The sequence below is a fragment of the Cariama cristata genome, unplaced genomic scaffold (genome assembly GCF_000690535.1).
Source record: "Cariama cristata isolate BGI_N322 unplaced genomic scaffold, ASM69053v1 scaffold1936, whole genome shotgun sequence".
NCBI classification, from domain to species: domain Eukaryota; kingdom Metazoa; phylum Chordata; class Aves; order Cariamiformes; family Cariamidae; genus Cariama; species Cariama cristata.
In genome coordinates, this window is record NW_009623606.1 from 1 (window position 1) to 25142 (window position 25142).

Genomic DNA, 25142 nt, shown 5'->3' on the forward strand with positions numbered 1-25142 from the left:
AGGCCAAGCTGGTGAGAAAGCCCTTCAAGTGAGAAGTCTGATCCCTGGCAGCATGGTGCCCACCTCCCCCTCACAGCAAGGCGAGCCCTCGTGTACCGCTTGGTGGAAAAGCAAATCAAGGGGTATAGCATCCGTAGTTCCTCATGTATTTTCATGCAGCCTTCCTCCCTGTGCTGCAGTGGGAGTCCTGCTCACAAGCAGCCGTGTAGATATTGTGCAGGAAATTCTGCCACTGGTTAGCTCAGCGTTTGCATTTTGAAGCATTATAGAATATCTGGTGTAAGAGGTAGGAGATCAGAGTCGAGCTGCAGCTTCAAAAGCATTTCCAGACTAAATCCCTAATCTCACTTAAAAGCTGACTGTAATAAATTATGCAACTCCTGATTTGCCTTCAGGTCATTCCCAGCCACTTTCAACTAAATCAGATGTGCTGCTTTTAGAGTATGATGTTCTGTGTCAGCAATAACATACCCGAGTCCATTGCTTGCTTTTAAATGCCAGCAATGGCCCTGGAGACGTCCCGTGACCTCAGGGCAGCGGGCAGCATCTCTTGCTGGCAGAAAGACTAGGACGAGGCGGACACGTTTGAATCTTCTTTCTCCTTTGCACAGAGATCATTGCAGCTCTCCCAGCCCCAGCAAGAGGACTGAATGGCTTTGCAGAGGTTTTCCATCCCATGGCTTGTTGAAGAACTGAATGGTTTCACCGTTTGCCCCAGGAAGTGATGAATCCTCCAGCCTTCTTCATGAAAAGCAAGTGAGAGAGAGAGAGAGAGAGACACTCTGAACCTGCCCAAGGGATGCATTAACTTTGAATTTCAAACAAGGAAATATCCTATAAACAAAGCTACAGTCAAACTGAAATTCTCTTGAGACCAGCGCTCCATTTGGAGAGGGGGGGTAAATATTTCTCAGCTCAGACAGAGGCTGATTTGGAAAGCAGGTGTTTAAACAGTCATTGAAATATGAAAGGGTGAAGTTCAGGTCCTTGTTTTGAGCAGTCTCGGGCATGTGAGTCCCACCACAACAGCAGCACTTGAGACCCAGAGGCTCAGACTGGTTCTCTCATTCTGATCAGAAATTCCACCCTGGAAGTGATGATGAATTGGCCCATCCCTGATGAAAGAACCACCTCTGCACCTATCACCCCATTACCGCTTCATCCCAGGCCGTCAACACAGCGATGAGACAGTATCAGAAAAACTGGCAGGCAAAGCAAGCGATGGGAGAGCAATCTGGGGTCACGCAGATCCCCAAATGTGGTACCGACCCCCTGTTCCCAGTTACTCACCACCATGTCTCTTCTGGTGGGGACTACAGCTGCGGAGTGGCACACTGCGGGGGGAAATAGTTGACTGCTTCAAAATTAATTGTGCTCTTGGTGGGCTCACAGCCAGCTAACGTGTGCAATGAGCTGCGGGCCCTGTTACCTTTCAAATGGATGACCGTCAGAGGACCCAGTAGCCTTCACATTGAACAGGTCTGGTCACGCTGCGTTTAGTTAAGAGGTAGGATGAGATACAGCATTTCGCAGTATTAACATGCTATACAGTCACAGTCACTCGCTCCTGAGGCCATGCGTGGCCACTCTGAGGTAGGCAAACGACAGCTATCCAGAGTGAATGGTCCTCCGCGCCCAGTGTGGTTGATATACAAAAAGTAATGGGCTTACTGAGAAGGTGACGAAGCACGAATCATAGAATCATTACGGTTGGAAGAGACCTCAAAGATCATCAAGTCCAACCGTATACCTGATGCCACCATGCCCACTAAACCCACTAAACCATGTCCCGAAGCGCCACATCTGAACGTTTTTTGAACACCTCCAGGGATGGTGACTCCACCACCTCCCTGGGGAAAAGAAGAAGACTTTCCAATGGATGGTTGTTTAGGGAGACTAGGAGCTCCATCTATTATGTATTTTTAAGGACTGGTTTAACTACGTTTGAGTTTGTCTTGGAGCAAAGGCCACTCCAGAAGCCCTTTCTATAACTAATTTTTATGCTCGACAGAGATAGGAAGCTGACATAGCTTGCTCAGTGCCCTCGAGGCACACCATGTTTCATAGCACGGAGCTGGCGGAGCGGGATTAGAGCTTGGGATTGTCTGACACCCAGCTGTGAGCTCAGTTCTCCATGTGACCTGTGGGATCCATCTCAGTGGGAATTTGAGAGCAGGAGCCAGTGGCATGGTGGGGTGATGTGGAGTGCTCAGCTGTGCTGGGCTATCAACATCCCCGGTTCTGTTGTCACAACGAGCTTAGGGTACAGATTCAGAACAATTTAAGCCAAGCTAAATCCATGCTGCCCAATGCTGTCCTCCCTCTGTTCCTGGCCAGAGGTTCCCACCACCTCCCCGGCACCAGCAACACAGCGCTGAAACTGCAGTGAGAGGTCTGGGAAACCAAACTGGAACAGTCTTCCTTTTTGTTTGGTTGGTTTTCTTTTTCCTTTTTTTAGGTGCTGGTTTTCCTCCCCAAACTGACTGATGGCAGCTTTGGCGTGAGAGAGGGGGCAGCAACGCAGAGACAGGCAGGCATGAAGGGAGCAACAGGGACCACAGCAGTGCTCATCCAGAGCTGCAAAATTGTCCCGGAGCTGCTCTGACTGGTGTTGCACCTAAAATCCAACTATTAGGATGTTTGGAGTGATTGGATCTCACTTTTAGACTATTTTCGGTCACTAAACTATAGCAGAGATTGGAAAGTTTAGCTCATGACTGGCTAGACAGAAGCTAAGCCTGGTATGGGATGTCAAAAGTCATGTAACAGGGGCTAGTGATGCATCCAGACCTGTGTGCTAAACCGGGGTGAAAGGCAGGAATATTTGCCCCGTCTGAGTGCTGCTGGAGCAGTCAGACACCTCCCGGACTGGCGCGGGTGCCGGTCTCACCAGCTCGCAACACGGGCAGAGTTTGGCTGTACCTGCCCGCCCTACACAATGGAGACCAACCTGCCGCGGTCAGGGCAGACCTGGTGAAGAGGAAAACGAAGAGTTGGAGTTGGACAAAAGTGTTCAAGAGCACATGAAACATGAGCACTGTTGCCTTCCAACTTGTTTGTGAAACACGGCAACACGTGCAGGTAGCGCGGATTTAAAGAGCAGTAAGCCAAGACCGAGCGAACGGGGTGACCCCACGCTATGTACACATGAACACAGGGGCCTCTGAAATTCACTGCTTTAACTGTAGCTCATTGACAGCCCTCAAGAACATTCATGAGTATGTTCATAAAAAAATAAAGCTATGGCTCCAAATGTTTCTCAGAAAAAGTCCTGGAAAGAAAAGCCCAGGAAATATGTAGCCGTTTCTGGGTGGACTGACCTAATGCTCTCAACAGAAAGGCATAACGGGGTGCAGAAGGGATGAATTTCTTACCTGTGGAATTGAAACTTCAGGTATCTCCCACGCAAGAAAAATAGTCTGATGGAGAGAGGTTATACTCGGTTAGTCTGGTGAAACTGGCCCCTAGGCCACTCCTGGGAAACAGCCCCAATTTACCCTCCTCGGCGTGCATAAGTGTTTCTGACTGTCCTTTCAGTTCCTTATATCCTTGTTTCTTAGGTGACTAAATGACAGAAATGGCATGTCTGCCTTTCAATAGCATTCTTGCACGGCCGAGTCAGCCGTGGGATTCCTGTCCTCGTGGCTTGCTTCATCTGCATTTACAAAATTTCCTGCACTGGGTCACGGGCTGTGCTTCTCTTACTGCTTAGAAATACATTGACACTCATCTTACTCACTTATATTCAGCCAGTCAAAATATTCCTGTTAGCAAAAATACAAATAATAAATAAGAATGAAAATAATGCAGCTAATAGCTCTTGATGGCTGAGGATCTTGGAGCACGCTTGAGTCTCTGTGATCATAGCCTTGCAATATTGTGAGGCAGATCAGTACTGACATCTCCAAGGCGAAGTAGAGGCAGAAGAAATGAAGCGATATACCCCAGAGTACACAAACAGCAGGAACACAGCCCAGGACATAACCCTCAGTCATGGCTTTGGGATACGTGTTCTGGCTCTTACCAGAAACTCACTGAGAATTTCTACTGTGGCAGTATTTTACGGAAAGAGAAGCATCTTTCCCTGTGTTAGAATTGTGTAGAAAATAAATCATTTTCTTGTCATTAAAAAGGCTTTATAAAATTCATATTCATTTGAAGCTGAAAATAGTCAAATGTTACAGATAAAAATAAATGTACCTGGCAGGCAGGCTGTTAGCTTGCTTTCAACAAAGGCAGAATTTTTCCCTATCTCCATTTTTCTTTTGGACTGATCCATCCTTTTCACACAGAACAGTTACATCTGGATCTGATAACGCACCAGCCACCCCACCGCCAGTTGGTGACAGTTGCCCTGTTTTTCCACTGTCTTCACAGAAAGAAAGCAAGCCCCTCAACTGCACGCTAGATCTTTCACCTTCCAGTTTGAGCACAAGGCTGCGATGGACCTTCAGCCCATGCTCCCCTCGCAGGACAGCCTGGGCAAGCTGGGGAGCAGCGTGGACCCCCGGGGGTAAACAGTCGGTCCATGCTGGGAGCCACCCTGCCACCACTAACCCTTACCAGTAGCCCACTTTTACTTCATCCAGATTCGTACCTTCACATCGCCTCGCCGAGCTGTGACAGCATCCCTTGCCCATAATCCTCCTCCTTCATGGCTCCAGGTCTTGGCAGGTGGTGGGGTGAGGCTGAGGACTGGGAAGCCAAGTCCAGCCAAAAGGTGGGATGTTGAGATGACTCCCCTCAGATGATGAAGGTCTTTTCTGGGTAGCAGTTCTTAATCATGAGTCCTCTGTGCTTCCAAGAGCGAGAGAACTGTCGGACAAAATAAAATGACCAAAATACTGCAAAAATCACAGTCCGGTTCAAACACTCCATTTAGAAGTGCCTAACTTGAAACGCCGTCAGTGGGCTAACATTTTGCATGTCTGAAAAGGAAAATACCTCATGCTACTTATATAAAAGCAGCCACTTGAAATCACCAGGTGCTTCTAAAGAACATCTCAGTGGTACAGGCACACAACTTAATTTCTGAGCAAGGCTTTATCTCTTGGTTGCAGGTTTTCTCCTTGTGCGTAAGGCACAATTATCACTATCCTATTGAAAAACTCAAAATTCAAACTGAACTGGCAAATCAAAGTAAACTTGTGTTGTAACTTTTGAGGAATGAATATAAAAATTAACTGTGTCTTAAGTGCAGGGTTTTGGAAATGGAGATCTGCCAGACCAGGACAGTGTATGTACAGTGCTGGGCTTATCGATATGTGAACCAAACTCTGCTCCCTCTTGTAAGTATTTGGTTCCTGTTGGTATCAAGCATGGATGGTATTCAGCCAGCATCTAGTAAAAAACTTTGACTTCCATGTGATAGTCTTTTTCTAAAGTTACATCTGACTTGCATGGATTTGAAAATAAAGCATCTTACTACAAATTGGAGATTTTTACAACTTTCAGTACTAATCCAACTTGCAGATCCTGTGGAGCATTAATATAACAATGGCAGGAGCTTCTGTCTTACCAGTTTCAGGATTCTGCTGCTGAAAGCACCATACCATACTATCTTTTTCATAAGCTTCTTGCATTCTTTTAACAGTAAGTTGGTGAATTCGCCCATTCCTTTTTAATGGGAACACCGTTCCAAGAACCTTCTTGTTCTAAGAGTTGGGAAATTTCTTCTAATTTCTAATCAAAATGCAGTCATGCACAGTTTCTATCCTTTTTTTTTTTTCTACTGCTAACAGTGTCCTGTAGGTCCTTCCCCTTTGCAGTATTTATAGACGGGAGCTGAAATCCTTTTGAGCCTTTGTTTGGCTAGACTGATCCCACACCTGTTCTCATATCTCTCACAGGACAACCTCTCCAGTTCCCCAATTATCCTAGCCATTTTCTGAAACAAAACAATTTTTCCTGGTTGTTAGTTACTGGAATTGTACACACTCTTCCAGATGCTCTTTCACTTGGGCCTGCACCCAGGAATAGTTCTTGGAGCTACCTCTCCCCTTATGTTGCAGGTATCCCCTTCGCGGCTACCTCATGGTAGTTACGTGTCACTGTCTAAACAACCTACAGACAAGTTAGTTACTGGAATTGTACACACTCTTCCAGATGCTCTTTCACTTGGGCCTGCACCCAGGAATAGTTCTTGGAGCTACCTCTCCCCTTATGTTGCAGGTATCCCCTTCGCGGCTACCTCATGGTAGTTACGTGTCACTGTCTAAACAACCTACAGACAAGTCCTCTCTATTTTGGCTGTGGAGCTGCTCTGCTTCAATCATTACTTCCATAGATCTGATGAACTTCTGAGGAAACTGTATGAGTGGTGGCATGGAAGTCTTGAATGGTCACAGCTTCTCTTCTGTGCTGGGAGGGTTGCACCTGTGTTGTGTTAGCATGTGGGCAAGGGAGAGGCCTTGGCCATAGCCTCCCGCTCCCCTCCGCCTCGCAGCCTCCCATGCCCCAGGACGTCCATCCTACCACCACGCCATGTCGGGACTGTGCTGCAACAGCTCCTCTGGCTTCCCGGCTGCGTGCAGTGCAGACTTGGCCTCCAGAAACAGATGCGGCTTCGCTTGGAAGAAGCCTCTTTGGCCACCTGCCCTGTTTGGTGGGAAGGAAGCACCTCTGCAGGGCTGTCGGACCAGCACCTCTGCCCTCAACTGAACCCCCCCAGTTGCAGAGCGACATGGGTCACTGACCAGAACATCTAACAGGGCACTCGGCAGGAGGCAGGAAACTTCCAGAAGACATGGAAATAAAATCTCTTGGAGTTTTATGAGCCCGTTTCTTTCATAAGCTCAAACACTTCCCTAGGTGATGAGGCACAAACTATAGGGCCAAATACTGGAATTACAGGTAACAGCCAAGCTGTGATACTTCTGGTGCTTCAGTAGGTCAGCTCTTTCGTACCATCTTACATGGCATGGATGCTCACATCGATACACGTTATGGGGATGGGCCAAAGCACGAAGCTGCGGTGGACGCAGTGCCTCCTTGTCAGACCACCAGGAGTGTGGGGCTTCGCAGGGTGGCACAGCCTCCCACCACCACCCAAGGCTGCAGCCCTTGCCCAGTGCAGCTGGGTGGGTGGCAGATCACCGCTGCAGCACACGGGGAAGAGCAGCTGTGGGGTGGTGAGAGGACCTCATGTCATTCTCAACCACAGTGTGAAGCTTGTGTAGTCTGCGCAGTACCCAGCCCTCCCGTCCCACCCCTCAGCCCAAATTTGGGGGAACACTCGCAGGAGACATTTGGCTCAGTGTAAATAGGGGAGGCAGGTTTTGCTTTTTTTCTTCCCCAGTAAGCTACAGTATTTCTGCTCTTCAATAACCGTATTTCTCCAACTCATGAGGAGATAAATAATGTTCGAAGGATATATCGTCTGTTCCTAAAGACATTATAACCCATTGTCCTCTCCTGTCCCTTTGCCTCTTCAGTGACAGCAAGCACTTGGTTATCCTTTGCAGCTCTTTTATTGCTGACTAATTCATTTTGACAGATTTTGGTGTGTTTGTTTCTCTGACTGGTCTTTGAGAGAAAGTGGACAACCACTCACTGCAGGGAGCCCTACGAGTCCAAATGAGGAGCATACCTGCATCCCGAGGCTCCCTTGTCCAGGCACTGCATCCAGCTCTGATGGGGGCATAGCACTGGATGTGCAGAAGCTGATCGAGGGGCCACCTTTGTTACAGGTCAAACAAGAGGCAGTCAGACTTTCAAAGGAGATGATTTGCCTCCCTGTGACGAAAGGGAAGGGTACAGAAAGTGAACTGAGCTTACAGGCAGGACCTGGGCCCCAGAGGAATTGTACAGTTGCGGGGTGCTTGTTCCCCAGGCAGGAACGTGGCTTGGCATCTCCTGGCTCCTGCTAAACCATCTTCCAGTCCAGGAAGGCGGCACAGTAACTCCTAGAGGGGTTTTGTAGGCTTGTCATACGGTACTCGCTTGCCTATTTGAAAGGAAAACAGATTGCTCCTTTGGAAGCATTTGTGAGGGAGCTCAGCGCCGTTGGCAGCAGGGCTGACACCCTTCCCGAGGAGAGAAGGAGGCTGCCTTTCACTTCAGTGGGACATCAAAACCTTAACAACGTGTTTTCGGGAGCTCTGCAAATAGGAGACATCCCTTGAAATGCCTCCAAGCGAAACGGCTGTGAAATTTATGTAGGCAGAAGGTAATTACCCAGATTAGACTTTGGCTAAGGCACAGGACCGACACTTTGTGAGGGAGTGTACCACAGGAGCTTAAATAACCACAGGCGGCCACTGCTTCCCTAAGTTTACATTTTAGCTGAAATACTGATCTCCATCGTCAGAGCAGGCCTCACACCAGAGAGGACTGATGAGATACTCACAGCAACCACAGTCAGCAGCTCTGGCCAAGCCTTCTGGCTGTGCCCATCGCCCTCCCCTTCTGCAAAAGAGGAACTCCAACAGCTCTTACCAACCTGAAAGTTGAATTTTACCTTCCTTATTTCCTTTTTCTAGGTTTTCTTCTTCTACTGCATTCTTCTCTCATCTGCCGCTTCTCAGTATTCATTTCCTTCTATATCACCTTCTTTTTCTGTATCAGTTTTCACCTCTCACACAGATACTTTCCTCACTTCTTACTCTCCCTCTTTCCTTAAAGGTTTGGTTTGGTTTTTTTAAAGTATTTTGTCTTCCTCCAAATCCTCTCCACTGCGCTTTTCCTGAGTTCCCTCCCTATCTTTCATTCTCCCTTGCAACTGCTTAGCTGCTTCTGGTGTTTGATTAAACATTTTGCTGTTTCTCATCCTTCACAAAGCTGCTGGGAACAAGGTCTGGGGTTGCAGGTCTCCTCCTGACTGTGGTCTGCATTCCAGCATTGCTTCCATCCTCAGAAGATCCCAAGCTCCAGTTTCCATTTGGTCATGGGAGACTGACCATAGGTTGATTTTTATGCTACGGGAGCCTATGCAGTTATAAAGGCAGCTAAAGACCAATTGTACGTACCATATTTCTGGTGATACCGGGTCTAGAAATACTCATGAGTTGTTGTGATCCTGAGGTAAGAGGAAAAATGTTGGAAAGTGTTTCAGTTAGTTATAAATTGCTTTTGGTATGTTCTAGTCGATAAATACAAAAGCGAAAAGGTATCACCACCGTTTTCTTGCTGTAACAGTAACATTCCTGACAATTCACTAATGGATCCCCTCTCCGTTACACTACATTTCCCTTCAGTAATTTTTTCCTCTTTCTGGGGAAATCTGTCTCGTTACTATTTCTCAATACAAGTTGACCTGTATTTTTTCAGTACCACTGCAATGCTGGGTAACCTTAAGTACTTACTTCTCTTTGGTGTGGATTTATGGAAAAGAAATACTGAATCTGTTATTTATTGTTGAAGTGAGCAAACTAATTAATGTTTAGTAGTGCTTCTAAACATATGGCTCCTCTTGTCTTTCAACATTTTGGCCACTGCTCAGTTTTCTTCACGTTATCACTACCTTCACACTAGCTGAAGCACCCAGAACCATAACTAATCTGACAGAGGGAGATGTCTCGTACTACACGAAGAGGGGCTATTCGTGCCATCGCCTGTGATGTGATACCTCCAGTCGTGCATCTCCAAATGATACTGGCTCTGCTTCCACCATATCATATTGACAGTTCACACCCTGCTTGCTGTTCAGCTGATAGCATATGAAAGTCTTTTCCCTCCTGAATGCTAGACTGCTTTTCAAGTTTCCCTCTCTGACTGAATGTCTGCACTGGGGTTAGTTCTGCCTAGGTACAGCAACGCACACTTTCACCACATGGATCTCAGTTGAATAATTCTGCTGCATCCTTAAAATATCTACATTAATTTTTAACCTTGAAGTCAACGTGAACTGCAGCTCTATTCATGACCCACTTCCCCTTCTGTTAGAACAATGTTTAGGACCTGGTACACAACACCAATCACCTGACGCAGCCCACAGCTTAACTTTAGTTGGATATAACCTTATGAACGATTTTTTTTCCCAGATCAGTATGAAACTGCACTAACATATGGGCTCAGGTACTATCCTCCAAGCAGGCTTGATGGGTGCAGCTGAGAAAGATCTCAGGCTCTTTCCCAGGAGACTTCCCTAATGCTCATGAACTTAACACAAACATCTGGTAGGTTTTTCACTCACAGAAACCCAGGACTATGTGTCTGCTTGAAATCTTCAAACCACATTTATTGTAAATTCATGGAAAAAAAGAGAAAAAGAAGAAGAAACCACATGTTGGTAAATGATTACATCTCAATGTGAAGAACTTGACCAGTGATGTGCAATCAGATATTGAAAAGAATATCTAAATAAGCAGCAGTTTCTCAATAGAAATCTCATTAAATAAAAAAGAAAATTATTTCCATATTTACAGATCACAAGGCAAATGTATCCTTAAAGCATTGTTTTGTATTTAGCGGGTTTATTTCTTTGAAATAAAAGAGAAATGGTTTGAATCTAAGAGTGTACTTTGGAAGCAGCTTGCTAGACAGTCTATGTTACCACCAGTGAATGGACGAGCAGCCTTCCCTTGACCATTGCGGTGCTCTGCTGCTTCTGTCGTCCAGGCTCTCACCGAAGGGCCTCTGGTACCTCCACCTACGAAACAGGGGTACGGGAGGGAGGGTGTTCATTACATTTGCTGTACAGTCTGGACGGCAAAATTCCTACCAGAGACACGCTCCCAAGAGCCCTGTGCTACCCACCATCTCCCATAACAAGCCTGAACCAGGGAAAGTACCCCACTTTCTGTCAAAATCACAGTCGAACGTCTCCTCCCAAGTGTTTTCTTATGCTCATGTTTCTAAGAATGTTTTTTTCATTAAATATATATATACACATTAAAATTAATTGAGTTTGTGCTATATCTGAGCCATAATCAGTCACTGAAATAGGATCTCTTACTTACCCGCCTTAATTGCTTTATGCTGCTTGCCCGAATTGCTTCCATAAGGTTGTCATGGAGAGACCTTTGTGGGGTGGAGGGACGTGTGGAGGGTCGTGAACCTTCCTCTGATTTTCTGTCTGAGACTGATTTTAGAGAATCTTTAATTTCTTTCAATATGCTGTTCTCATGTTTTTTGCTTTTTTTGCCTTTTTTCTTTTTCTGTCCATTCTGTAAGGCTTTTTTTGAGCTTTCTTGCTCTTTGATGACTTCAGCTATATTCCTGGTTGGTGCCTTCTTCTCTGGAATAACTGGGGGAAGAGGAGGAGGAGGAGGAGGAGGAGGAGGAGGTGGGGGCGGAGGGGGAGGTGGAGGTGCAGGAGCTGAAGGCTGACTTTTCACTGGCAGTGCTTTCTTAGGGAGCTTTGGAGAGGACCAAGGTGAGCTCTTAGGTGACACATAAGGTGAAGACCGAGGCGTCCCCTTCTGCAACACTTTGGTCTTTGGATTGATGGCTCCATCACAACCAGACTCTTGTTGCCGCTGCTCCTGCATACGCTTTTGCCTTTGTTTATCCATATTTCTTGTCAGGATACTTGTCATGCTCATTCTTGGGCCAGCAAGGTCAAAGTGGTACCCAAGCTTGACCAGAGTGGTGTTCTCTTTCAACAGTTTAACTATGTCCATTTCCACCTGGCTACCCATGATGTGCCTTTGATTGTGGAATCGCAGTTCTGTTAGAACCTTGTTATTCTGCAAAGCTCTCATGATGGCCAGCACTCCTTTGCCTGTGATAAAATTTGACTCAATATTCAGACTAGTTATATGCTGATTTACCTTTAACATACCAGCAATAGCTATTGCAACATTGTCGTCAGCATGCGTGTTTGCCAAGCTGAACGACTTAACCACTGTGTTGTCCCTCAGGGCTTGAGAAAATTGTATGAGCATCTGTGAAGTGATGTTTTCAATGTTGTTCAGGTTGACCTCTGTGGTGTCAGGGTCATTGCTCCTAACTTTTTCCAAAGCATCCTCAATAACTGTTGGATTTCCACAAGGGTGGATGGCACTGCTTTTTAAGCTCAGATTGTCGGTGTCTTTTCCACCATGGCCATTCAGTAAGTTTTCATTGTCCTTTGCGCTGTTACACTTTTTGTGTTTGATGTGGTCAGAACTCCTGCCATCCTCAGGTCTTTCACCAGCTGCAGCATTTTGCTTTTCCTCATCCTCCTCATCACTCTCATCTTCATCTTCCTCCTCATCTTCTCCTTCCTCTTCATCATCCTCTTCAGTGTACGCCTCCTCAGACACTTCACTATTGCTTCCTGTGAAATATTCTTCTTGAATGTCTTCTGAATTGTCGTCTTCTTGCTCAGAATCCTGAACAGGAATGTAAGTGTGGATGTTAAAATACGATTGCAGTAATGTAGCTACTGCCTTTTTGCACAAAAACAATTATCTTGAAACTATATAAGTTAATGTTGAAAGCTAAAAATAAACCCCCAAAACCAGAGACAGTTAGGAGAACAGAAAATGTTCCCGCACCTAACACCTTTTTAACATTATCTCTTTCATATTATTTAGAAGACAAATACTTGGCACAAATTGGAACAGTTTTACTGACATCAATGATTTCTGCCAAGAGAAAAATTGATATAAGGCATTGCAACATGGACATACTTCATGTTTTCTATGTGTTGGCATGTCCACAAGGGGACATTATTTGAAAATCCTTGGCAGCAGAAACACAAGACAGCAATTTCGGAATGGACATGATCTCTGAGCAACAAGTTTCTTCATTTCATAAGGAATAGACATCTGTGTCAATGCTCAGACTCCTTTGCACATGTCCGTACATCTAAAAAGGCTAAAGACTGGCACGACTCAGAATACAAATAGTGTCTGCACGTGTAAATGTGCATATTGACATGCAAAATAATGCAGAATTACAGGAGTCATGTTGAAAGGACTCTGGGTGCACTGTATGGGCTATACACACTTAGAAGGTATTTGTGAAGAAAAGATTCAGACACATTCCCACAGGTACAAGTAATCACATGTCAACAGTCCCCAAATTTCCTCATGTTTGCCAAGAGCTAAGACTGTGCTCACCAACAGCTGTCGCAGGTCTGCTGCCATACTGTAACTTGTTATAACTCACTGCCTGCAGAGAAAAACTGATTGTTTTTGTAAAACACAAGGTTATTTTAGCGTGTTTGGCAGGCACCAAGAAGCAAATTTGGAACCACTTCTCAAAGCTCTGCCTGCTGCCCTTGGCAGTTATAGTGGCAGAAGACAACTCTCTGCACAGGAGCAGCAAAAGGTCTGCACCCCAGGAAAGTCTCACTCTCCACTTGTAGGACTCCAGAAGCACGGCAGAGTCGTACGAGCCACGACTGAACCCACACGCTATGACCAAACTTAAACCTCTTGCCCCAAAAGATCTCCTATGTCCTGTTTTGTCTCCTGGATAAGCCACAGCATATGCCTTTTTATTTACACTTGTAAATGTTTACAAAATTTTGGATGAAATATAAGTGTTCTGTATGCACTACTTTAGCAACATTCATATTTTAGTCTTTGTAAATACTCGAGGGTATTTTACAAAGTGAGTACACTCTGTGAAGATGCAGTGATTCTGTTTTGTGCTTCTGGAAAGTAAAAGTGTCACTAACATGACAGCCTATTTCTAGAAAACCTGTGCAGTTTTAAGTTTGCTTAATTATCTGGTTCTAAAAATGCAGGGAAAGGTTAAAATAATAGTAACGACAGATTGCATGGTACGGTTTCACAATCTTACGCAGATTTCTGTGTTGGGACACACACAAAACAGACGGTAATTGTAATGTTTGCAGAAGCCTGACTCTAATGAAACAGGGCATCGAGCTGCTCCAGCCTGTCGGTCCTAAGTGTTCAGCACCTGGTGGGCTTGCAGGATCTGGTCCCATTGCCCTGCACATGGAGGGCTTGCAAGGTCCGGTCCCATTGCTTCTCCTGTGTGCAGGAAGGCCCTTGCATCGAGAGATGCTGTGCTATGTATAGAAATGGGGCTGTGTTCAAGCCAGGTTTGTTACGGGACTAGGATTTATAACTGTAGCTTCTATACATATATGCAGACTTTTAAGAGCTGAAAACATCAAGTATCCAGGAACTCATCTTCATGGCTATGCTTTTATCTATGCAGGAATATATACTACAGCCTTCATGACGGCTGCAGATGAGCAGAAGTTGCCTCTACATGAACTGCTAATATGCTTGATGACACTAGATTAATAAAAAAAATACTTGATTTTTTTTTTGAGTGGCATTTCTGAGGTCAAAGGGGGAATTTACATCGTTTGGTGTCATAACAATCTGCATGATAATTTTGAAATTGAGTACCCTTCTCTTTGCAGATCCACAGAGGCACGCTCTATTATTGTGGCAGCATTTCCATACAGGACTGCTGCAGGCAGCCTGTAGAGCTTCATCTTACTTTGTAGTAGTAAACTCAATGAAAAGTTGGGACTAAGATAGTCAAGGCGGAGGTAAATATCTTTGGAGGGCAAGTTATTAACCCTAAAAGGCTATCTGCAGGATGTTTGCCTTCTGGAGGGGTTGGTCTCTTACCACTAACTATAGAAGGAGCACAAATAACTGTCTTAGATAAGGTGCCTAACTTTCAGACAGTTGAAGGCAAGAAGAAAATTGCTTTCAACAAACTCAGACGGAGTTTTCTTTGTGCCTTCAGTGGAGAGAGCCTTTGTGCCCCGTACATCAGCATGTCAACAATTTCATACTTATAGCTGCATTTAGGAAGTTTCTTCTCAGATCAAAAAGTATAAAGGCTTTCAGTAGCACTTTCTGAATTTTAACCAGTACTCATTGTTAGTGCTGTATAGACACAGAAAAAGACAAAAAATCCTGCTATTATATAAGACACCAAACTAGACCTGTTCAGAGGGTTTTTTGGAACTATCCAGGATTTGAGTTCCATGCTTAGCTGGAAATAAACATTAATCTTGCCATTGCCTCCCTAGGACTGGACAAACAGGGAGTGAAGTCAACATCTGCAAGCTGATACTAATGGTCTGATGACAGCTAGCGGTTTGTGCGCTTGCCTACAAAGACATTACACCACCATTCACGAGCAGGAGAGCACACTTAACTGTAAAGAAATCCTGGATATTATTATTGCAGGCTAATTTAATCCAGGTGATTTTTCTTAAAGAGAGTATTTTATCTAATGTACAAACTGCAATTATTGCCTTGCAAATGTACCGAGCTCCTGAATCAAGGCTGTTAGAAGTTCTGAGTCCAGTTTTGCTGTCTTTACCTTTTCTGCATTATTTTCTACTTATATATGGGAAAACTTGCCCTTTTAAGGAAAGTCAGAGCTTGCTATGAAGCAGTGCTTAAAAATCAAAAAGCTACTCACATGCCCAAGTCCTCACTTTGTTTTGAAATTACATGGAGCCAATGTGAAAACAGAAGTTGCTTTTTGATGGAGCTGAATCTCACAAATTGTTTTAGCGAGGGCCTGGGGGATGCCGATACGGACATTAGCTTAGACTAGCATGCTCAGCTCCTGCTAGGACTGAGCCCTCCAGTCCTGCCCAGCTGTACTGTTCATCTGCAGTTCAGGGACCAGCTTTTATTACAAAAACTTCCATTCCGCGGGACGAATTGCCTAACAAGAACTATTGGTGCTTTTTTTGGGAATACAGATAAATGGTTTGGCTGATCATTCTACCCCAGGCCACTTGTTAAATAACTTACAGCTACCCTCTGACAACAGTTGCCAGAAGATTCCCGAGCCGTGCCAGGGATCCTCAGCAGAAACAAAGCAACGTAAGCTGCCGTCTGCAATGCAGTTTCCTTCCAGCGAGCTCAAAGCTGGCAGCCGCTTACTCAACTTCTAACAAAACATGTATTCAAAATTATCTTCCTGACATGCTTCTCAGCAGTCAATACTAATTACTTTTTTGAAAGGAAAGGAAAAGTCAATTTTTTAGCTTTTAAACAAAAGTTACCCTAAAGTCCACATCACTACCTGGCAATGATTTCTGACATGCCCTCTAAAATTTATTCCTATTTTAATCACTAACAACAGTTTTTACAGGATTGTCTTTGGTTCTCAACTAAGATTTTAAGGCACCTCAGAGATAGAGCAAAACCTCCCTGAGCAAACACGCAGCGCTTTAGCAGACACAAAAGTATGACTAACACTGTTCTTAAAAATGCTACAAGAGACTGAAAGAAAATGAAAACAGTGAGCAAGATTATGCCAGGGAGGAACAAGCCCAAATATTTCTAGGAAACAGTGAATGCCTCAGTGTCTTACCTTTTCACATGCACCCAATCTCTCTTTCTCTAAGAGTTTCCTGGTCTCCCTCTCCCAATAGGCCATCAGCGCTTCCCGGCTGAAAGTCCCCGTCGGTGTTTTCTCCGTCAGGCTCTTCTGCCGTTGTCCCACCGGAAGGTTACGGTCAGGCTCTATGTCCTCCAGCTCCCGCTCCAGCTCCTTCAGCTCCTCTTCAGTGAGAGAAGCAAGGAGCTCATCTTCATCAATGTCTTCATATTTACTGAGCTCTCTTCTGTAGCCAAAGGTAGACATGGTCCTGCTTGGTCAGGCTGGTACAAACCTGAAGTGACTAGGCATTCAAGAAGGCTGAAGCAAGCAAGTTGTGTCTCGTTTGGTCAGCAACTGTTTCCCTGTGTAGCGGAGGCACCCTTTTAAGAGTAATCATCGGGGGCTTACGACAATGCACGAAGGGATGAAAGCATGCTCTGTTTTAAGCATCAGACGTCAGCTAGACATCTGAACGGTAAGAATGTCCCAACCCTGGTGTTTGCAGGTCCCTTAAAGAGGGGGATTATTGACACACTGGCCATGGCCATATTTAGAGCAGGCGGCTAGCGGGAGAATACCAGTCTTGCAGACAGGGAGGCGGGGAGGGGGGGCGGGCACCAGCAAATAAAACCCTGGGCACATTTACACCGACTTCGTGTCCAAACTGCAGTAGAGAAAGAACAATGAAAATCCATTTAATCCTGAGCTGCCACAGAGGCTGGAAATAAAACACCCTCGCCGTTGTTCAGCGGACTTCCTCTCGTTTTCACGGTTTTCTAGTGGAACCGCGCTGTTATCCTGCCAAGGAATTTGCAGGAGGTTGGGACCGGTGGGAAGGCAGCCCGAGGGGAGGAGGTCGGTGTGCCGGCTCCCACAATGTCATGTCTTGCCTGTAACAAATCACATAACCGGATTATTTATTAATTCCCCCCCCCCCTTTTTTTTTTTTACTGTACATGGCAAGCTCCAATAAATTGCTAGGAGGGAGAATCAGCTTGATTTGCCCATTTGGAGCTTCTCTGAGATTTTTCTTTTTCATGTGGAGAATTGTGCTCTGCTGGGGGAAGCAAGCAGAGTCCTGCAGAGCTTTAGGGGGAACCAGCCCTGGGTGGGCAGCAGGGCTCTGTCTTCATCACCTCTGACAGCCCCCCGCAAATGAAGGCCTCTAGTGGCTATTTCAGTTCATGGCTCTTGCTTGCTGTAGCTGACTCATGTGCAGCTGGAAAGTGCCCTTCAATTCTTAATTTTAAATGTATATCTACATTATCATGTCTGCTGATGAATGACATGTTATTCTGATATTATTTTTATAGACAGGTATCTTGCCATGTAAGAAACTACAGAATGAAAGGTTAAACTTCACACTGTTTTTTTCTCTTCTCTACTAGCAGTGACTGATGGTGAACTACCAATGTTTTCTGAAACGTGCAGGCCAGCAATATCTGCAAACCTGTGTTTTGAGTGAGAAAGAGGGAGAGAGAAAGAGAGACAAAACATTGGGTTTGGTACAGGGAAGTAGGATCACATCTATAACAACATGTATCAACCTTATCAAATGGTAAGACACGGTTGGTTTATTTTTAGATAGTCGAGCCAGAATGTAATAGAAATGTAAATGAAAATAATTCGAAGTACTGTTCTTGTCCAACCTCATCTCTTTTTGGTTAGTATGGATTGGATACCTGAACTGCTGTATGACATTTAGCCAAATTGCCCATTTAGTTTCATTGGTATGCATATAGCTTTACTGGCAATGAAGAGAAGAGACTGAGCATGATTTTCACAAACAGATTTGATAAAGAAATTACACTGATCCTTTGATCATTTTTTAATATGAATTTAATGCAGTTTAGCTGCTTAAGAGGCAGGATGAAAGCTTACAAGCCTAGTCTTCCCTAACACACAAAATACATTAATAAAGCAGACTAAAGAATATTGTGCATCTTAATAGAAAAGAAATATTTGCAGGTCAATGACCAAATCTTTGCATAAAATAAAAAGGAGGAAGATGCAAAACAGTTTGGCTTATGGAACTAAGAGTGTTACCTTCCTGGTATAAGACACTGTGATGGGTCATCTGTGCCTAGGCAAATCAGTGGGTCAGTAGAAATTCTGTTTGCTCTTTCAGCTGCACTTGCAGAAATGATGCTTAGGCCAAATTCTGTAAAATGTGAACCAGCAGGAAAAATAATAAGTACCTTTTTTCTTTAACTTTGCATTGTGAATGCTGACGTTGGCATTAATTAAATGTATATAGTGGAACTCCAAGCAATTTTATTTCTTCAGTATGTCTAGGACAATGGTTCACTTTGTTATCATTGGAGTCAGCCAGAGAAGCAGCACAATAAAATCATCTTTCTTGGGTGCATTTTTGCAGACAATATTTTGTTGCAAACATTTTTAGATGGAGTTGATTAGAAAATTTGCACTGGACAGATATTCTGTTGGAAAATGCTGATTGAAACTGAAATGCTTTTAGAAATGTGCTATATTTTATTAGTACAATGTTGACATGTGCAACATTGATATATACAATATGAAAAGCAAAAAGCAAAAACCAAACATTAAAAGCAAAATGAAATCTATTCAAATATACTGTTTTCCAGAAAATTCTGAGCTTTCTGCTTTTTTTTTTTTCCTCAGATACAACAAAATTTGTAAGTCCCTGAATTTTCCTGGGCTGAGAGTCTGTAATACCAAGTACAAACATATAGATACCTGAATTGTCTATTTAAAATTTTCTACATATAATTCAAATTTTTGAAACTCAAAGGAATTTCAAAAAGCAACATGCATTACTCACTTTTAAAATAATATTCCAAAGGAAGATTTAGTCCAGTTCTTGGCAGCAACATGAATATTACCTTCAATGCTACTCCTTGCTGAGGCATGATACAACACCGGGCCAGTGGTCATGTTTTTCTATATAAAAAAAAACATCAGCAATGTCCATTATAGCCATGAGATAAGAGAGTTTAGAGATGTTACTAAAGATGGATAAGGTATTTTATTATAAATGTGTCCCCTGAAGCAGGGGGGAAATTGGCAGAGTCAGGCAAGGTTTTGAGAGGTTTGGGTCCTTTCTTGATCCTGTACATTTCACTCATGGTAATTTAGGACCCATTCTTTATAGGGAGACGGCCAACGGTGAAGATCCATGAACGCTCTCTAGAACAAGTTTAATAAAAGTAACAAGGCTGTAGCACAGGGTAAATTTTACACACACAGAAAGGATGCTAAACTGTAAAGCTAAGTACTCACAGATCAGAAAATGCAGGGATAATATTTGTCCTTGCCTGATGAGTGCTTGATGAGCACTGAAACACAGTCCTTAATTCCATAATTCTGTAATCATGTACTTTGATCCTAGACCCATGAGTCCGCAGGGTTTTTACTCTTGTTCAGTGTACAGGAGAGATTATGCACATTTAACAAACAGCCTTTCAGCATTCTGTTTTGCCCCTGTTCTTCAGCATATCAAGAGTACCAATGGTTTTATTTGTCCAGCAGCCCTTTCAGGAGACGGGGAGATGTTACCGCTATTGTAAGGAGGAAGAATAGAGGTACAGAGACCTTAAAGTTGAAAGTATCCACTAATTTGGAGTTTAGGATTCCATTTTGGAGGGTATTTGACATTCTACAGCACTTCAGCTGGTCAAGGCTCAGTTCCTGTGGGCACCAGGCCCTGCTGAAGCTGCCCACCACTTCAACAGCTCAGATCACAAGTTCCAACTTCTGAGAGGAGCTCTGCTGCAAAGACAGGAGTGATTGTGTGTTTTCCTGTTACTATCATTTCTGCCTGAAACCTTTTGTTCTCTTTCCACAGTCCCATTTCTCAGGCATCATACATGTTTAGATTTCTGCAAAAAACAAGCAAAAAAATAGCAGTCTGAACATCCTGTTATACGTCCCAGGTTACATGCTCGTCACAGCATTATAAACAGTTTAGGAAGAGACTTTGTGCTAGTGAGGTGGCACAGCGAACTTCCTTCCATCGCAGAAGGCAGGAGAGCAGAGCGTGAGCCATATGTAGCACGTGAGGGCAGGTTTACACTGGCTCCATCAACCCCTGGTTAGGATGAATCCTTCAAAGTGCTTCACCAGCTCCTAACAGAAAACCCAAACTCATCTCCCTAACGCCCTACCGAAATCCTGTATGCAGGGAATAAACTATTTCATGTACAGGCCATGAAAACTCATCACTCAATCAACAGAATTATTAAAATGTTTGTTCCCTTTGGGACCCGGGCTAAGAGGAGAGAAAGTAAGAACTGTGAGCACCCATTTTATAGGAGCAGGATTCACCCTGCCATTGCAGATACTTGGCACTCAGGTTCCCGGCTTCAAGTGGGACAGAGCCCACTCAGCAGCAGTCAGATTGCAGACAAGACTTTCTGGGTGATCTATTTTCTCAGTTTTAAAAGGGGAAACCCTTCTAAGTGCTTATATGTCCTTTTTTCCTTTCCAAGCAATTATTTCAAGGAGCAGCCTAGGAAACTTTGTTCTGCTTCTCACACGTTTCCACACTTTGGGCAGGTTGGCCCAGCGGCTGAAAGGAGAGGAGGAACCCCGGAGGGATGGTACTCACCCCCAGCAGGGCAGAGCCCACAGCTTAAATTTTACTTCCACTCGGGTGAGTGCAGGGAAAACTACAAGCAAGCAAAGAGAGGGCTGCACAACCTTGTCCTCAGGCATGGGACACGGCCAGCCCCAGGACAGCGGCTATTTCAGTCACGGCTCCTGAGGACAGCCTGTCAGACAGATGCGTTGGCTCGTACCGGAGCTGCAGTCCCACGCCGCAGGAACAGGTCCAATTGCCATAGAGCACATTAAAAACAATGCACCACAGCACGTCTGGGCTTTCCCCATCTTTCCCGCTGCCCTTCTGCCTGTGGTGCTCGCTCCCACCTTCCCCCACCGTTTTTTGCACTCCTCGTTCCTCAACCAGCTCCTTCCCTCACGTAGGCCCCCAGGCGCCAGCCCGAGCTCTCCCACCTTCCCCTTTCCCACCTCCTTGCCACTGTGCTGCCGTCTCCATCCCTGGCCCTGCCGGCCCCTCTCACCTGCCCTCCCTGCCCAGCCCCTCGCCATCCTCACCCGCCTCCGCAACCTCTTCACTGACCTCTCCTTCCCTCCCCTCCTCGCACCTCCCCTGTCCTGCTCCTCCTTGCTGCCTGCCTCCCCCCTCCCACTTATATCAACTGAGATAGAGACGTATAAATATATATATATGTGTGTGTCTCAATTTCTGTATGCTGCTTGTACAGGCCCAGGTTGAACGCAGAGTCCAAATCAGCCTGGAGAGACAAAGGGTCAGCAACCTGGCATCTAAACCGGACAGTGAGGCAGACTGATGGGACAAGCTGTAGCTCTTTCCCCTGGGAGACTAGTGTAACTCGTGAAAACTGTGCATACCGTACTGTTCCTGAAAAGGATGTGTCATCACCTACATTTAACAGTGGTATCAGCAGAGCAAAGGGGATAAAGCATGCACTGAAGGCATTTGAAGGAACAATTTTTCAGCTGCTTTTCTCTATGCCAGATGATTCTGTTGTCCAGTCCATCTCTCCTGGTGATGCTGTAAACAGGGAGTCACACAGGAGGAAAGATCTTTCCCTTCATCCATGCTGGGCAAACAAAAAGTGGGGTAAGTTTAAAGATGACTCTGATCCAAAACCAGTCTTTGCTTGGGAATCAAACTCAGCATCCTAACTCAAAGACGGATTTTTCCCGCTGATCCTCTCCAGCATACCCTGGGCTATCGGGAGGGCAAATTCCAGGTCCAGATTGTAGCTTAACAACTCGGACCCATCACAAACAGTGATCAGCTTTCACTCAAAAACATGCGCGTGTGGGCTGCCTTAGTAGGGCTCAGATTAGTTTTGAAAACAGCATTCCCAACAGCTGCTGGGGACGTAACCAGAAGTCCATATACAACACCATATACCAAAAGAAGCCATGGGGCAACCACTAATCTAATGTGTTTTGATGGTGGGGGTGTTTGGGTTGTCTCGCTTATCAAGAAGACAGAAGAGTCACAGTGAGGGAAGAAGTGAATGGGCTTTGATAGTGCTGCTGGTGGGAAGAGTGTAAGGATGCATCTTGGAAGGGGAGTCAAGAGGTGGACCTGGCTGCTGGGAAGCACTTGGAGAAAAAAAATCATCTGGGTGCAAATAAGAACATTTCTGGACTACCAAATTCCTCAGCCTTTGATTAAAAGAAGGAAAATTCACTGCACACATTGCACAGGCACCTGGTGTCCTTCGTGCACAGATCCTGAAGGTCTATTTAATTATAGAGAGAGGCATGCAGCTGGGTGCCAAGGGTGCAGCAGACTCAGAGTTTATTGTCCGTTTTGCCTACCTGAATCACACTAAAATAGGGAAGGCAAGGGGGACAAATAAATTTTACTGAGTAAATGTCATTCCCATTCCCAGTTTTCTTTCCTTCCTACACAGCCAACACTTTTTAATCACCTTGTGTCAGTACAATGCCATGTTCCATAATAACAGCGTGAGATGAACCTGCTTATCCTTGACAGCACAAACTATTCCTGCCAGGGGTTTGCTCAAACCAAGTGCTTCTCCACATCTCCGCAGACCAGCCATTTCCTCGGTGCCACTTTCTGCCACACCAAAAAGATAAACTGCTTTGTACGCAATGACAATCTTAATGCTCTTGCTTTCATATAGCTGCTCTTATCCCTCAGGAAGAATCTCAGTGTGCTTTACAAACATTGCCAACAGATTTACAAACTATATATAGAAATCATTTCACTCGCTACTGATGTACAGACATAGGGTGACCACAGCAGCTGTTTGGAATTACATCGTGATCTTGCTCAACAGGTTTGGACAGGAAGCAGAGGCCACTGTATTGCAAAGAAAGTAGCAGAGGAACTGCTGCATGCGCAAAAAATTTGGTTTTTAGAAGCGCAGTTTGAATGGGATGCTGTTTAGGCATCTGCAGTTAGCCTATTCTTTCCCAAAAAAGCATGCTAAAATAGGTAACATCTGCCAATGTAAGCACTATACTATTCGTGGTGGCATTTGCAAATACACAGTAATTTGCATGTCCAGGTCAGGTAGTTATTAAATTATAAGCGATTATAAAAGGTGCATGGATTTAATCCTTTGTTAATGCCTTAGTCCCAGACAGTGCTCCTGTGCAGCTTAGCCAAACGTACGCTTTGTCATTCAGATAAAAAAATTGCTTTATTTCTTTATACACAGAGAACAATACAGGTACTTACTCCTATATTTAGCATTTCCTTGGGTTTTATCATTTTTTTTTAACAGTGTGTGTTTATTAAGATTTTTCTAAAAAGGAGATCCCAGCAATATAAACAAGTGATGTAATTCACAGCGAATTAAATACAAGCAGCAGTACTAAGTAAGTAAATTCTCTACTTTATTGTCTTTGTTTATGTCTATTTTTAAAATAGTCCATACTAATGATGATGGGAGTTCTGGGCACCGTATCTACCATGGGCATAAAATGCAGACAAATGGCAATGGTTTTGCCCAATCAAATGTACAGATTTCTGCTGAAAATGTGAATTTTGAAAATTAAAAGTAAATACCTTGTACATGTCACCAGAGCTACACCGTTATATCAGTCTTACGACTACTAACAATTTACTAATCTATTTTTACAGCTTTTCAGGAGAACTATGAAACACAGGTTCCTCGGGGAATATTTTTCCTGATCTAAGTACCTCTTTTGCTTACACTTAAGGGAGGCATTTCAGAGAGAAAATGCTTCCCATTGCAATATATACCTTTAAATATTTACACAGTAATTTGGTGCACTTACCGATGTATTTCTTTCTGGTTTATCCAGCATTTGTCCTGGTAAAGAATCAGGATGGATTTCTTTGAAGATTGCTCCATGCGTTTGGAGACAGACGGTGCGTTTTTGAATCAAGGTCATTATCTGTAGGGTGCAGAAGAGGACTCTGAAGGATAGACACCTTGAGTGACAAGGTACCATATTACTGCAGCCTAAACAAACAATTTCCAGTAGAAAGGTCAGGAAAAGAACAAGGGCCATTAAGGCTGAAAATCACTTTGGTTGGAATTACTTCTCTTGATACTGTTCTCCTGAGTAGAGGTCTATCAGTCCTAAGGCTCACATAAAAAAAAATCCTAGGAGGAAGTTTTTAAAAGGACTGATTTAGGAGGTAGACCAGAGCTGTGGCAGAGTACACCAGGGAGGTAAAGCTGGTTACACAGAAGACACAGAGGTGAGGGCAAGAGACTGTTGATGAGGTGCATATTAAAGGGAGTGATGGAAGAGCAAAAGAGACGAGACCTGTTCTACAGAGACAAGTGATCATGAATTTATGCCACTTTTCTCCGTGCAAACCCTAGCTAAATAGCCGGACATTTTAAAAGCTTTTTTCTGCCCCAAATAAGGGTCAGAAAAAATCCCTTTGCCCTACCCCAAGGTAGACACAAAAGAGCCTGTGGCTTTGTGACTGTGTTTTTCCATGCATCACTCCTGTACTATTAGCAATAGTCTGAGAAAGGGCAGGTCAGGCACCAAGAGCCTCAGCCAGAACACCGGCTGCTGCAGTGAAACAGTAAAACTGCCCCCCACCCTTGATACCCAGAACAAGGATCTGCTGTGCCAGCTCCTAAAATTAGGTGGTAGCCAGTGCATGGAAGTTTTATGGATGGCCCACACGACATTATGGCCCCTAGAGGGAATAGCTGGTCATATACAGAACTCTTGGCTATGGTTTGGTCCTTCACCAAGCTATGAAAACACTTACAGCTACAAAGTCCGTCTTGCTGGGGCTGCAAAGGCTGATGTAACCACTGTTGAATGTCTGGCTCCTTGGAGATCTCATCAGTCTGGTGCAGCTGCTTGTGTCAGATTTTATCAGAAACAGAGACCAAGTGATACCTCTGCTTTCAAACATTGTCCCCAAA

The 25142-nt window shown here is 44.5% G+C and overlaps 1 protein-coding gene across 2 annotated transcripts; it reads right to left on the reverse strand.

The window, feature by feature from the left end:
• Positions 1–10151: 10151 nt before the first annotated feature.
• Positions 10152–16531, reverse strand: LMOD2 (leiomodin 2 (cardiac)). Of its 2 annotated transcripts, none has more exons than XM_009702783.1 (3): positions 16198–16531; positions 10899–12254; positions 10152–10588 (listed from the first exon to the last, which is right to left on the reverse strand). In XM_009702783.1, the coding sequence occupies exons 1-3, from the start codon at positions 16468–16470 to the stop codon at positions 10562–10564; spliced, it is 1656 nt and encodes a 551-aa protein (XP_009701085.1). In that variant the 5' UTR covers positions 16471–16531; the 3' UTR covers positions 10152–10561. The 2 variants fall into 2 exon arrangements, with proteins under 2 accessions (XP_009701085.1, XP_009701087.1); XM_009702785.1 differs by having other exon boundaries at positions 10899–12245; positions 16198–16470.
• Positions 16532–25142: the final 8611 nt, after the last annotated feature.

What these genes read in the sequence shown, in the direction of transcription:
- LMOD2 (XM_009702783.1), bottom strand. Translation starts at nt 16,470, where the DNA reads ATGTCTACCTTTGGCTACAGAAGAGAGCTCAGTAAATATGAAGACATT. An exon ending in GATTGGGTGCATGTGAAAAG is followed by an intron (nt 12,255 to 16,197) that starts GTAAGACACTGA and finishes ATTCCTGTTCAG; the next exon opens with GATTCTGAGCAAGAAGACGA. An exon ending in GCATAAAGCAATTAAGGCGG is followed by an intron (nt 10,589 to 10,898) that starts GTAAGTAAGAGA and finishes CCTGTTTCGTAG; the next exon opens with GTGGAGGTACCAGAGGCCCT.